General features: G+C 43.1%; 1 protein-coding gene across 1 annotated transcript; it reads left to right on the top strand.

Moving 5' to 3' along the window:
• The first annotated feature begins 7,009 nt into the window (after window positions 1–7,009).
• LOC136532743 (phytochrome B) lies at window positions 7,010–14,559 on the top strand. Its single transcript, XM_066525342.1, has 4 exons — window positions 7,010–9,442; window positions 10,383–11,190; window positions 12,681–12,974; window positions 13,894–14,559. The coding sequence occupies exons 1-4, from the start codon at window positions 7,240–7,242 to the stop codon at window positions 14,114–14,116; spliced, it is 3,528 nt and encodes a 1,175-aa protein (XP_066381439.1). The 5' UTR covers window positions 7,010–7,239; the 3' UTR covers window positions 14,117–14,559.
• Window positions 14,560–15,009: the final 450 nt, after the last annotated feature.

Here is a 15,009-nt window from a genome sequence, read left to right as displayed (position 1 = left end):
GAGCAAGTGGTTCCTCTGCATTTCATGTTATGCTTACAGATTCGATGATCTTTGTTTTTGCTATGTGGGCTGGATTAGGCTTTTGGATTTACACTTTCCTACTTCTGAAATATGGTATATCTGGTATGCTGCATAGATCCTACCTTGTTGTTTGTTCCCATTCCTCCTGCCTTTTTTCTGCATACCTCAATTCATCAGTGTACACTCTTTGATGCTTTCTGTGATAGACTGAGCTGCTGCTGTGCCTAAGTTGTAGTGTCAGCATAGATGATGGTCATGATATAAATACACTACTATGTACTAAAAACAAGTCACTATTGAAATTATTTACCTACCTGGACGATCTGTGATATCGAGTACTTCTTTGGATCTGTTTTTCCTACTTTTATGATGCTTGCTAACATATTCTTTCCACTAAAAGATGAATCTGACTGCCTATGTGGAGAAGCATGAATTTTGTTTCGATGCTGTCCTCGATGAACATGTTTCCAATGATGAGGTGTTGCTCTTTCTTATCTGTTTTTTCTCTTGAACAAGGAGGAGAGTGTAAGATCAAAATAATTATCATTTAATTTACAGTTAACCTTATGGAATTTTCTGGACAGGTTTACCGTGAAACAGTTGAGCCCATAATTCCAATTATATTTCAGAGAACAAAAGCAACATGCTTTGCTTATGGCCAAACAGGTTAGATAATACATTCTGTTATTACAGGGTTATCAATATACTCCCTCCGTTTCACGCTTTGACTTTTATGGTACATCCATTTTGCTATGTATCTAGCAAATTGTATTGTGGTTTCTTATAGTTTCTGTTGTCCTACCATCTGTCGAATTCATGAACAGACAGTGGCAAGACATACACAATGCAGCCTCTGCCTCTGAGAGCTGCACAAGACATGATTCGTCTATTGCACCAACTCGTCTATCGGAATCAGAATTTTAAGTTGTGGCTTAGCTATTTTGAACCAACCCGTCTATAGGTGGGAAACTCTTTGATCTTCTATCTGACAAAAGGTTAGTTTTTGGATTTTCTTTTTCGGTTACGTGACCTGCTTAAATATTTTAAAATGACATACATTTCTACCTTCATGATTTTGATGTATTGAATACCACACTATCACATTGTCTTTTTCCTTCTTCCTGGTTGTGTGTGGGTGAACTTGTGCATGTGTGTGCTTGTTGCTCGTATTCATGATCTCTGGTGCGACCGTGCGAGTGTTGAAGCATGTCTCTACTTCAAAGTATCTATTCTTCATCTATACATACTTTATTGTTAGCCTTGAACCATTATTTGTTTGGATGAGAAATCCATGTTTTCGGACATTAGGCCGAAATGCCGCTTGATACTTTGTAAAACAGCTGCTGTTAAAGTTTCCTTTGACGTAACCTACATTTTTCATTATTTACTGAAAGGAAATATTTATATCTAAAACAATGGCATTTCCTTTTGAATTTTGAAGATTTAACTTATTGTTTGAAATATGGGTCTAAAATTTGTTTTTGGGATGTTCTGTCCAGATTATTTTACCTAAACTGAAATGTTCTATCCTTTGTTTTATAGGCAACTACTGATGAGGGAAGATGACAAGAAACAAGTTTGCATTGTTGGTCTATAGGAATTTAAGGTTTCTGACATCCAGATCGTCAAGGAATATATTGAAAGAGGAAATGCAGCCAGAAGCACAGGGTCAACAGGGGCCAATGAGGAGTCATCAAGGTCAATGCTATTCTGCAACATGCTATTCTGACGTCCTCTATTTTTTGTTTTGTTAGCACTTGAGTGCTTGATTGGTCTTTTTGTGATATAGATATATGTTTTGTTGTCATAATATGAGTCTGTTTGTTATTATTGTGATTCTTGTACTATAGAAGATGTTTAGAAACTTTTGGCTAAACAATCTTGTTTGCACCACAATATTACAGTTAAATTTGCCAGGATACTTGATCATGTATTTTACTCGTCACAGGATGATTTGGGGAGCACATGTTGGTAATTTGATTTTTTTTTTTTGCAGAAAATGCACTGTAGGGACAACTGGTACTGTACCCGTCTCTATAAATCGATTTGTAGGGACGGCTGATAACACCAGCCGCCTCTATAAATCAAATTGTAGGGACGATTTGAGAATCGTTCCTACAAATACATAATTTGTAGATACGATATGATAGTCTAGCTGATCGAACCGCCTCTGCAAATATCCATTGGCCGCCACCGAAAATCATATCTGACGTAGTGCCATGCTTGAAATCTCGATTATAACTGCTGGCTCGACCACAACCCGAATAGCAACAGATGGTTATGGTAACATGCTAAGGAAATGTAGCGGCCCCACACTGATGTCTAATCGATTGAGCATCCAATGCAAACGGATCAGCAGCCGACCTCACCTTTGTCTAGAGCCCCATGGCCACGTAGGCCAAGTATCATACTGTAATTAGCGATACTAAAACTTGGCGAAACGTGTCCAAGCCATGCAAAAGCCGGCCCTGCTAAGAAATATCAGAATGGGTGGAATTACAGTGGAGGATGTGCTCGATACCAACACGAAGTGATGAGAAACCTCCATGTTTCTTCTGATTGGCCGTGGTCGTCACACGACAAGCAAGTGTTTGGGTTGTGCTTGTGCACGCACGGTACACGACACGCCGCCGGGCAGCCCGGCACTCCACATTTGCACGTCTCCGATTCCGCGCGGTGGCGTTCGCGCCGAACGGGCGAGATCTCGCTGTCACGCTGTGCCCCTGCCATAACACCAGGCGCCAGCCGCCAGGGGCCGAGACTCCGGCCGCGCGCGGGAAAACGAGCCCACGCGACGCGCGCCCCGGCTGAAAAGGCCTGCGGCTCATGCTGTGTGTACTGTAGGCAGTGCCGGCTCAACCGCCGTATATTCTCGTCGCAAAGGGCAGCCGGCAGCGCCACGCCCACCACGTACGGCCCGGGGGCCGACAGTGAAAGGTGCCACATGGGCCGCGGCGCGGCGATTGGCCCGGCCGCGCGGCCGCGCGTGGGCGTGCGCAAACGCCGGGCCCGGTGGGGGAGGGGAGGAGCCGTCACGTCGCGTAAGGCCGGATCGGACATACGTACACACACGGGGCGGTAGTTGGCTGGTTGCCGCCTCGCGCGGCGTCGGAGCGTCGCCGTCGCCGGGGCGGCCGCTTTCCTCCGTCATGCCCCCTTGCCCCTGCCCCGCCCGCTCTCCGCTCCCTTTCCCCAAAGCAAAACAAATCCGGTGCGGCTTCGGCCTGTGGGTACTTGGCCAATGAATGCGCAATGGTTATCCAGTTTGCGAAACCGACTACTGGCAAATGCAGATTCCAGGACAGCGTGGCAGTGTGGTATTTTTCAGCAATCTCGCTGAGGAAAGAAAAGAGAGGGAGAACTCTCACGTTTCATTTGAATAGTTGCTGGTAACGCAACGAATGCGGCAGCGCTTCGTCTGTTGCAGTGACGAGCAGTTTGTTGATCCTTGTGTTTGTCTTTCTGATCCTGTGGATGAGACGGACAACGGCATATTGGCATGGTGCCTGACATGAGCCCATGACAGCTGGATGGAGTAAAGGATAAACGCCCTGTTCGTTTGAGTTTGTTTGAGCTTGTTTTTAGCCAACGAATAATATTTTTTTCTCACATCAAATCAGCCAACAGTACTATCAGCCATGGCTTATAAGCCAAACACGACCCAACCAACAGGCTAAAGAATCCAAATGTCACGTGGTTGCTAGAAAATGGTCCAAGGGTCAAGGGTGCATGCAGTGTGGCCATGATGTAGATTTTTTTGGCTAAGGCCCCGTTTAATTCCCAAAAAAAATTATCCCAAAGTATCACATCGAATCTTGCGGTACATGCATGGAATACTAAATGTAGACGAAAAATAAAACTAATTGCACAGTTGGGTGAGAAATCGCGAGACGAAACTTTCAAACTTAATTAGTCCATAATTAGACACTAATTGCCAAATACAAACGAATGTGCTATAGTAACCAAAACCAAAAAATTTCCGCAACTAAACGCGCCCTAAATGAGTGAAAACTCTGGGCTACTTTCTACTCCTAGTTTGTACTATTCCGCTTCCGCTTGAGCCTAATACGGGAATAATGAAACTTCTTTATTTTGTCTTCATCCATTGTTTGTATAACCATTGAACGATCATATCACCTTAAAGTGTCTTTAATACTCCGTAATTCATATCAGGTATAGTGCCACTTGTCAAACATTTTTTTTCCGAGAACGATCAAACAATTTTTTTTTTGCTACATGAAGGAAATAATAAGTGAGATAGAGAGAACCTAGCTATTGACTGCAGTGTTCTTTGTCTTTTTCTTCATTTTATGTCAGCTCTGTAGCTCATGGACTCAATTTCTAAACTTGAAAAATTTTAACCTTTTTTTGAATGAACAAGCACGAGATTGTGCCTATTTTATTGATATAGAAGAGAGTTCTATAACCCTTTAAAAAAAGAGGTAAGAAAAACTATACTCTCACGCCCTTGTTTATCACTTCATCACCGCCTCATTTACATGTATGGATCTTAGGAGTTTCCATGATTTCTAGTTAGAGAGTAGTAGAGACGGGCTTGAATGTAATATTATTGTCTCTTTCTTCCCATGCTATAATAATGATAAAATTAGTTCTATGTATTGACGCATTATATCTTCTATAAATTTAACCATGGTAGAACGCACACACTTGAAGAATTATCAATCTAGCAATATACCTACTACGTGTGACATCTTTTGACTTTTCTTGGCTGGTTAGATGCTATAGGCACGAGACCCTTTTTTTCTCCGGACATGTCTGGTTGTGGTTGGCCACTGACTTTGCCACAACTAAGACGAGCTCATGAGTAGCAAATATAAGCTCCGTTCGTTTGGCTTATAAGTCGTATTTTTTCAACTAACGAGAAATATTTTTCTCTCACAACAAATCAACCAATAGTACTTTCAGACATGGCTTATCAGCCAAGCGAACATGACGATAGTAAAAACCGATGTATGATGCTTAGACCAATGCTAATAAAGTGTGGCATAGTGGCATGCTATAGAGCATGTTTCATACACATGGCTAGTTATTAGTTATGGTTAAAAATCTGGTTGGCTAGTTAGCTAACAACTAGTTGAAGACTTAGCTAAAAAATTAGCCCACCTATTATCCCTTTTGTATGAATACACTAGAGCCAATTTTAACTAATTTTTAGCTAGTTACCAATTAACCTTTGTATCCAAACTGAGCTTAGTTTACAACAATCAACCAAACATGACCACAAAAGTTTCTCATGCCACACCCTCATGCTTATTTAGCCAATGTTCGAATGTACTAGAAAACTACCCTTTAATCATATGAGGGCATATGTTTTAAGGGGGCAATTTACTTTCCAACTATTTCCTCTAATCCTAAGTCATTTTGTTCTAAATAATTTTTTTACAAAAATCTTGGATAAACAATAAGTATAGAAATTTATAAATAATAAAAAGTGTTCTACATTATAAAAGCAGTTTTCATAATAAAATTATCAATGCCAAACTATATAACAACCTTTTTATATTACGAAATAAAAATATTCTGGCCTCCCACGTCCACACGTGAATGAAGTATAACCGTTGGATACAACCCAAAGGTACTTAGACCAAACACCGTTATAACGGAACTTAAACAAGTCTAAACGAACTAACAAAGATCAGAAACAAAAGACAAGGAAACTTAGTTCTCAATTCTTCTTTGGTGTCTCCAACCTAAATTTACAAAGACTTCCATCACCAAAACTTCCAAGCAATTGCACCCTTCCTTGAGCGCTACTCTCTCTTCCTCTTTAGATAACTGAGAGGCCAATGCTTGATCCAATACGTCCCCCTGAAAACTACCTGCAAGAAAGAAGTCGTATTTGTTTTGGTAAACACAACATCATTTCTATTCAACCAGAATGCCTAGCACATCGTTGCCACTCCCAGTATTACTTGGTTTCTAAATTCTGGAGCAAAACTCGTTAACCAAAAACCAAACAAGTGGACAATACCATTTGGTGGTTGAAAATTGAAAATGATGAACAATGCATTCCACAAGAATCTTGCTATATGACCATTAAAAGAGAGATGTGCATTATTTCCTCTAATCCACAGAAATTACGCCTAGTATCCCCTTTCCAACCCTCTTTTTTCAAGTTATCTTTTGTTAGAAGTACACCTCTCTTTAAATAAAAAAATCTTTATCTTTAAAGGCAACTTAGCCTTACAGAACATCCAAGATTTTTTTTTTCTCCATGATATCTCTGTACAAAGACTGGGTCGAAAAGACATCATTCTTTCTTAACATCCATATAAATTCATCCTTATTTTCATTTAATGAGATGGGCAAAACTAAGGATAGAAGACTAAGCCAGTCCTTCAAATATCGGTTGTCAAAATTAGATATTTTTAAATGTAAAATGGATCTATACACTATGAGCGATGGGCTCACCACAAGAGTCATTTGATCATGGAAAAAAAAAGAAAAAAGAAAAAGGAAGAAAGACGGTTTTCAGCACTTAACTAAAAGCTTTTTTTTAGCCTGGACTCCTAGTGTACTACTCTATACAACACATTTACACCATCACACACACGTATACTCCTAGAAACTACAACCTATACACCTCAAACGTCCTTCTGAAGATCACCGAAGTCTCACGAGTCTCGTAGACAACGGGCACATTATAGTTCTATTGTAGCGCCACACGAGTGTCCACAACCTACACGAAACAAATATAGGGAGAAAAACCCTGGCCGATCCACAACTAGGATTCGAACGCGGGTGGGTGGCCTCCACGACGGGAGCGCTCACCCCTACGCTACTAGCGCGTTGGCGGCGCTTAACTAAAAGCTATAGAGGTGAAAGTATCCACATCCATATCTATCCTGTTTGCTTGATCGTATGCTATATTTATCGATCATGATATTTTTTTATCGTGGTAAAACAGCATCAGTCGGTTTCCCGACCACGTAAAATTATTGTGGACCAGCCTCGATCCCCCCGGTCAGTGCCATCCCTATCCCAGCCATGCCATCGTCGTCGGCGCATCGCCTTGCGCGCTATCCCTGGCTCCACGCCCCAAGCGCAGTGAGGTGTGAGGAGCGGTGAAGCAAAGCGAAGCTATCGGACGAACCCCAGTCGAGGGGGCGAGCGAGCCGACGAGACGACTGACGAGCGCAAGACCGGACGACGGGGCCGCCTAATCCAGAGAGAGCCCCAGGCCTTTTTTCCGCCGCCATGGCGTCGGGCAGCCGCGCCACGCCCACGCGCTCCCCCTCCTCCGCGCGACCCGAGGCGCCGCGTCACGCGCACCACCACCACCACCACCACTCGCAGTCGTCGGGCGGGAGCACGTCCCGCGCGGGCGGGGGAGGGGGAGGAGGAGGTGGCGGGGGCGCCGCGGCCACGGCCACGGCCACGGAGTCGGTCTCCAAGGCCGTGGCGCAGTACACCCTAGACGCGCGGCTCCACGCGGTGTTCGAGCAATCGGGCGCGTCGGGCCGCAGCTTCGACTACTCCCAGTCGCTGCGCGCGCCGCCCACGCCGTCCTCCGAGCAGCAGATCGCCGCCTACCTCTCCCGCATCCAGCGCGGCGGCCACATCCAGCCCTTCGGCTGCACGCTCGCCGTCGCCGACGACTCCTCCTTCTGCCTCCTCGCCTTCTCCGAGAACGCCGCCGACCTGCTCGACCTGTCTCCGCACCACTCCGTTCCCTCGCTCGACTCCGCGGCGCCGCCCCCCGTTTCCCTGGGTGCCGACGCGCGCCTCCTCTTCTCCCCCTCGTCCGCGGTCCTCCTGGAGCGCGCCTTCGCCGCGCGCGAGATCTCGCTGCTCAACCCGCTATGGATCCACTCCAGGGTCTCCTCCAAGCAGTTCTACGCCATCCTCCACCGCATCGACGTCGGCGTCGTCATCGACCTCGAGCCCGCCCGCACCGAGGACCCTGCTCTCTCCATCGCCGGCGCAGTCCAGTCCCAGAAACTCGCGGTCCGCGCCATCTCCCGCCTCCAGGCGCTACCCGGCGGGGACGTCAAGCTCCTCTGCGACACAGTCGTGGAGCATGTTCGCGAGCTCACGGGTTACGACCGTGTCATGGTGTACAGGTTCCATGAAGACGAGCACGGGGAAGTTGTCGCAGAGAGCCGGCGCGATAACCTTGAGCCTTACCTCGGATTGCATTATCCTGCCACAGATATCCCTCAGGCGTCACGCTTCCTGTTCCGGCAGAACCGTGTGCGAATGATTGCCGATTGCCATGCCACTCCGGTGAGAGTCATACAAGATCCTGGGCTGTCGCAGCCTCTGTGTTTGGTAGGCTCCACGCTACGCGCTCCACACGGGTGCCATGCGCAGTACATGGCGAACATGGGGTCAATTGCGTCGCTTGTTATGGCAGTCATCATTAGCAGCGGTGGTGACGACGAGCAAACAGGTCGGGGTGGCATCTCCTCGGCAATGAAGTTGTGGGGGTTAGTGGTGTGCCACCATACATCACCACGGTGTATCCCTTTTCCATTGAGGTATGCTTGCGAGTTTCTCATGCAGGCATTTGGGCTACAGCTCAACATGGAATTGCAGCTTGCGCACCAGCTGTCAGAGAAGCACATTTTGCGAACTCAGACGCTACTGTGTGACATGCTACTGCGAGATTCACCAACTGGCATCGTGACGCAGAGCCCCAGCATCATGGACCTTGTGAAGTGCGATGGGGCTGCACTGTATTATCATGGGAAGTACTATCCATTGGGTGTCACTCCCACTGAGTCTCAGATTAAGGATATCATCGAGTGGTTGACAGTGTGTCATGGGGACTCAACAGGGCTCAGCACAGATAGCCTGACTGATGCAGGCTACCTTGGTGCTGCTGCATTAGGGGATGCTGTGTGTGGAATGGCGGTGGCTTATATTACACCGAGTGATTACTTGTTTTGGTTTCGATCACACACAGCTAAAGAGATCAAATGGGGTGGCGCAAAGCATCACCCTGAGGATAAGGATGATGGTCAGAGGATGCACCCACGGTCATCATTCAAGGCATTTCTTGAAGTGGTTAAAAGCAGAAGCCTACCATGGGAGAATGCAGAAATGGACGCGATACATTCCTTGCAGCTCATATTGCGTGACTCCTTCAGAGATGCTGCAGAGGGCACTAGCAACTCAAAAGCCATTGTCAATGGACAAGTTCAGCTTGGGGAGCTAGAATTGCGGGGGATAAATGAGCTTAGCTCCGTAGCAAGAGAGATGGTTCGGTTGATAGAGACAGCGACAGTACCCATATTTGCAGTAGATACTGATGGATGTATAAATGGGTGGAATGCAAAAATTGCCGAGTTGACAGGCCTTTCAGTTGAGGAGGCAATGGGCAAATCTCTGGTAAATGATCTTATCTTCAAGGAATCTGAGGAGATAGCCGAAAAGCTACTCTCGCGAGCTTTAAGAGGTATTCCTTTTTTTGTTTCTTATATGGATGCTATTGCTTTTTATATTATGTTTTGTGAGAATTGCGGAGTGCTGTTGAGGAAAAGCTTATCTGTTCTTGGTTGTATCTCTTAAGGTATATATAAAAAAGGTATATGACATAACAGAAGTGTATGGACATGATGTATACATGTTTATTAGACCAAATATTGAAATGTGTGGTATGCCCATGTTTAGTTCCAACCCAAAATCCCAAAAAGTGCTACAGTAGCCATCACATCGAATGTTTGCGGCCCGTGCATGGAGCATTAAATGTAGACGAAAAAAAAACTAATTGCACAGCTTGGTGGGAAATTGCGAGACGAACGTTTTGAGCCTAATTAGTCCATGTTTGAACACTAATTGCCAAATAAAAACGAAAGTGCTACAGTAACCCAAAATTCCAACTTCCTGCAACTAAACACGGGCTATATATACTCCTGGAAAATGGATATTTGAAGGAGCTAAGCCTAGCTCAATTGGTCGACGGTGTGGATGTACGCGTAGACCCAGACCCCCAAGTTCAAGTCCTTGTCGAGGCGAATTTTTGCATGTTTCTTCTTAATTAAAAAGCTCTCCTATGTTGGTCAAGGTTTTTTAATAGATACACTCAGTTTCTTAGGCGCACAAATATATAGAAAATGGGGACCAATTAGAGACTACCATCAAATTTACTCAACCATTTCCACAGTATTTTTAGACCCTTGTGCTTATAACTAGCAGATAGGAATGCTCATATGTGAAAAGTAAGCATATGAAACTTATACCGAAGGTTGTGTTAGCTACTCACAGGAGTACATTGTTTCTTGCCCAGGTTGTTTGAACTAATTTAATCTACGTCCCAATGCATGTAGCTAAACTATGTTAACTTTGATGAATGTGCGATTGGAGAGTGCTAATTTGTGAAGTTGCTTCCCATACAGGTGAGGAAGACAAAAATGTGGAGATAAAGCTGAAGACATTTGGGTCAGAGCAATCTAAGGGAGCAATATTTGTTATTGTCAATGCTTGTTCCAGTAGAGATTACACACAAAATATTGTTGGTGTCTGTTTTGTTGGACAAGACGTCACAGGACAAAAGGTGGTCATGGATAAATTTATCAACATACAAGGGGACTACAAAGCTATTGTACACAATCCTAATCCTCTGATACCCCCAATTTTTGCATCAGATGAGAACACTTCTTGTTCAGAATGGAACACAGCCATGGAAAAACTTACAGGATGGTCGAGAGGTGAAGTTGTTGGTAAGTTTCTTATTGGAGAGGTGTTTGGAAATTTTTGTCGACTCAAGGGCCCAGATGCATTGACAGAGTTCATGGTTGTCATTCACAATGCCATAGGAGGGCAGGATTATGAGAAGTTCCCTTTTTCATTTTTCGACAAGAATGGAAAGTATGTGCAGGCCTTATTGACCGCCAATACAAGGAGCAAAATGGATGGTAAATCCATTGGCGCCTTTTGTTTCTTGCAGATTGCAAGCGCTGAAATACAGCAAGCCTTTGAGATTCAGAGACAACAAGAAAAGAAGTGTTATGCAAGGATGAAAGAATTGGCCTATATTTGCCAGGAGATAAAGAATCCTCTTAGTGGCATCCGATTTACCAACTCTCTGTTGCAAATGACTGATTTAAATGATGATCAGAGGCAGTTCCTTGAAACTTGCTCTGCTTGTGAGAAACAGATGTCCAAGATTGTTAAGGACGCCAGTCTCCAAAGTATTGAGGATGGGTCAGTACTCTAAGCTTACCCCTTCTGCTCACCCATTCACCCATTCTCTAATATTTGCATTGAATATTTACATTTGATCATTCGTATTCGTTTAACTTGAGCCTGGAGTAGCCTTAATCTAAATTTTTGTTGGCGCTAATCTTGATTGGTAGAGATACAAAATGGGAGTAGGAATTAGAGAAGTTCACCAGTCATTAGACTATCACAGTTTGTTCTACTGTCTTTGCAGTTCTTTAAATAAATTTTCCCTTGCACCTAAGTTATTGCCAACATTAGACGAAGATCCTTGTTTTTTGTACTACCCTTTAAGACACCTTTGTTATTATCCCTTATGGCACTTGTGTGGACTGCTTCTCTTGCTTTGCCAATATCTGAAACTGTGCAAGATCAGCAACATTGGCCAACATATATTGTTCAAATATGAAGGCAGTCCAGATTGCTGTACTTCAAAAGATGCATTGGTGTTTTAAAAGCTTCAGCATGTCCTACTGTAGTACTGTGCTTAAAAGACTCCTATGGGTTTGGAAACCTCTTTTTATTTGAAACAAAGTACCATACCATCATACTGTACAGTGACTGGCATGCGTCTGGCTGATTATATACATTGTTTGATTGTTATGGTTGTAATCATCTAATGGTTGACGATATGGCTACTAAACCAGGACCAAGCCAGAATTTGACGGTTTTCACAGTTTCCAGTGGAACTTGGTGAATCTGGTGTCTTTTTCTCTATTTTTTTCACGGATAGCGTGAATATTACACAAGTACATACAATAGCTACTGTATATACTGAATTATGTTAAAAAAGCCAACTTCTGTAAAAACAAAAAAAGCGCATAGTGGGGGTTTTCTGCTTACCAATGTTAGCATACTTATTACTACCAGGATTGTGAAACTTTGTGCTTCAAATGCTATACCATGGATTTTTGTTAGAATTAAAGGAATAGCCTTGTGAACTGATAACCTTACCACATTTTAGGGGGATGTCACCAAAGTTCAAGCAGCTTTGTCTAACATGCCTCTGCCTGTAGTTTTGTTTGAGGAGCTTCATAAATTATTTGGAGATACTGTATTTCATTTGCTTGCACGGAAACTCAAATCCCTTCTGGTTGATTTTTATACACTCGATCAGGTCCATCTGTCTTGCTATTGATAATGAATTCCCAGAAAGTGACTAACTTAAGGCATGTTCAACAGAATAGTTGCTTCTCATTTGGCAAAGTCTAAACACAAACTTACCAAGATATCACTTGGAATAGCTACTTACACAATCTTATATTTTTACTGTGTCATTATTTGCTTGACCTCATTATCTAAAAAAAATATTTGCTTGACCTAATTTTCATTTAGGTTCATTGGTTCAGTGTTTAGGCTGTAGACAGTAGCGTTTTCTCATTTCTTTGTAACCTAAGACATAAGTTTGAATGCTGCTGTTATTTCCACAATTGATTAACTGAAAATTTGTTGATTTGTTTCTCTTTATGTAACAGCTCTTTGGTACTTGAGAAAAGTGAGTTTTCTCTTGGAGACGTTATGAATGCTGTTGTCAGCCAAGCAATGTTATTGTTGAGAGAGAGGGATTTACAACTTATTCGGGATATCCCTGATGAAATCAAGGATGCATCAGCATATGGTGATCAATTTAGAATTCAACAAGTTTTGGCTGACTTCCTGCTAAGCATGGTGCGGTCTGCTCCATCCGAGAATGGCTGGGTAGAAATACAAGTCAGACCAAATGTAAAACAGAATTCTGATGGAACAGATACAGAGATTTTCATCTTCAGGTTAGCTGCTTGCTCTTTGATTATAATTCGTCACAAAATGTTTTTCGTTTCTTCAAGGAATATGTGTTGATGAATTTTGGTAGATGACAAGTAACATCAGTTACTTCAACCTTTGGCTGGTTGGCGGCATATGTGGTGCGATACCTTTCAAATATATGTCCGTGAGAATTTTGACAGAATTATCCTTTTTGCATCATGCTGTATTTTTCGTTTTCTTCTGTTGACTCAATTTCTTTAACTAAGTGTACTGTTTGGTTGTGGGATTTGATGGTAACATAAATGGTATCAGAAGGCAACAGTAATGGAAAATAGAAAAACGAATACTGACATTATTTGGTTGAGCTCATGCATTGGATTTATACTGCAGCCTATACAAAGTCGTTACAGCTCCTGATCAAACTGGGTTCAAATGTGTAACCTACCTCCATCCCACTAATATGTATTTTTAATTGCTCTTATATGATGTACAACAACAACAACATTTTTTTTGTTACAGAACAATATTTAGATTAACATAGGCAAATACAAATCTGGGTCTATTTGATTAGTACTTTTGGATATCTATTAGATACCAAAACTGCTGCCTGCCATAGAACATTGGTGAGAGAAATTGAGAATTGATGACCTTACCTATTGAAGTTCAAAACTGTCCTATAATGGTGCCATGGACTGTAAATCTGTAATCATCTGGATCTTTTAGATGAATTTTACTATTTTAGTGGTCTGGCCTAACTTGAGCAAAAGTGATGGTCTTTTCTGCAACTCATATTATTTCAACAACCTACATTTGCTGCATTGTGCATTAGGTGATTCTGGAGAATCAGCTTCCAAATGTTAACAACGGAAAACTCGTTTTGGGACTTGAGAGTACCAATAAATGGAACTACGTGATTTCCTTTTGATTTTTGTATGCCTGTAGGTTTGCCTGCCCTGGTGAGGGCCTCCCTGCTGACATTGTCCAGGATATGTTCAGCAATTCCCAATGGTCTACCCAAGAAGGCGTAGGACTAAGCACATGCAGGAAGATCCTCAAATTGATGGGCGGTGAGGTCCAATACATCAGGGAGTCAGAGCGGAGTTTCTTCCTCATCGTCCTTGAGCTGCCCCAGCCTCGTCCAGCAGCTGGTAGAGAAATCAGCTGATATGTTGAAGATCCACACTGACCCCACCTAACTTCTCGGTCGATTAGGTAACTTAGCTCCCCTGATAAGAGGGTGCTTAATTTACAAGAAGCCTGGAAACAAATCAAAGCTGCCATGGCGATTCAATGGTTGAGTGTTGTTGAGGAGGCTGTTTTCGGTGCGCCGCTGTAAGTTTGGGTATCCATGCTGTGGTTTCAAGATCAGAGTCCATGGCGGATAGTTATGTACACATGCGGTAAATGTGTCTCTTAGCGTAGGTTTCCACGTAGTACTTATAGCTTATATGTATATAATCTGTTCTGTACTATGCATAAGGAGTTGTTTCAGCTCCCACGGTTGTATTTTGCCGGCCTTTCCAGGTCTACGGCACCCTAATCTGGATTTGGTTCCTCTGGAATTTCGGCATTCTTTTCTTTAAAGAAAGAAAAACATTCGCTTGAAAATCGGTTTCAATGTGTTGTGGAACGTTCAAGATTTGCTATTTAGTGACGTTGGACTTTTATATATTTGCGGGAACCTTCACAACAAAACATATATATATATATATATATATATATATATATATATATATATATATATATATATATATATATATATATATATATATATATATGGCACTAACATATACACTGTACTAGAGTATACTTGATGACAAATTGTGCGTTCATCTGTATCCCTCCTACTGGTATCATGCAACTATGCAAGGGTATGCGCTATGCGGCAGCTACATGTGAGATTAAATGCTGCTTCTGCGTGTATAGGGCACACGGTGCACCTTTTTTTCTCTGTGTGCAGCTCATGCCTCGCTGCTTCCATACATCCGGTAGGTAGCCTTCCATGCATGATGCAGGACGCCTTTCGACTTGCGCTGGTCGTTTTCGTTTTAGCACTAT

Source organism: Miscanthus floridulus, chromosome 2 (assembly GCF_019320115.1).
Source record: "Miscanthus floridulus cultivar M001 chromosome 2, ASM1932011v1, whole genome shotgun sequence".
Lineage (NCBI taxonomy): Eukaryota > Viridiplantae > Streptophyta > Magnoliopsida > Poales > Poaceae > Miscanthus > Miscanthus floridulus.
Note: the sequence above shows the minus strand (reverse complement) of the source record. Positions and strands in the feature narration are given on the sequence as shown.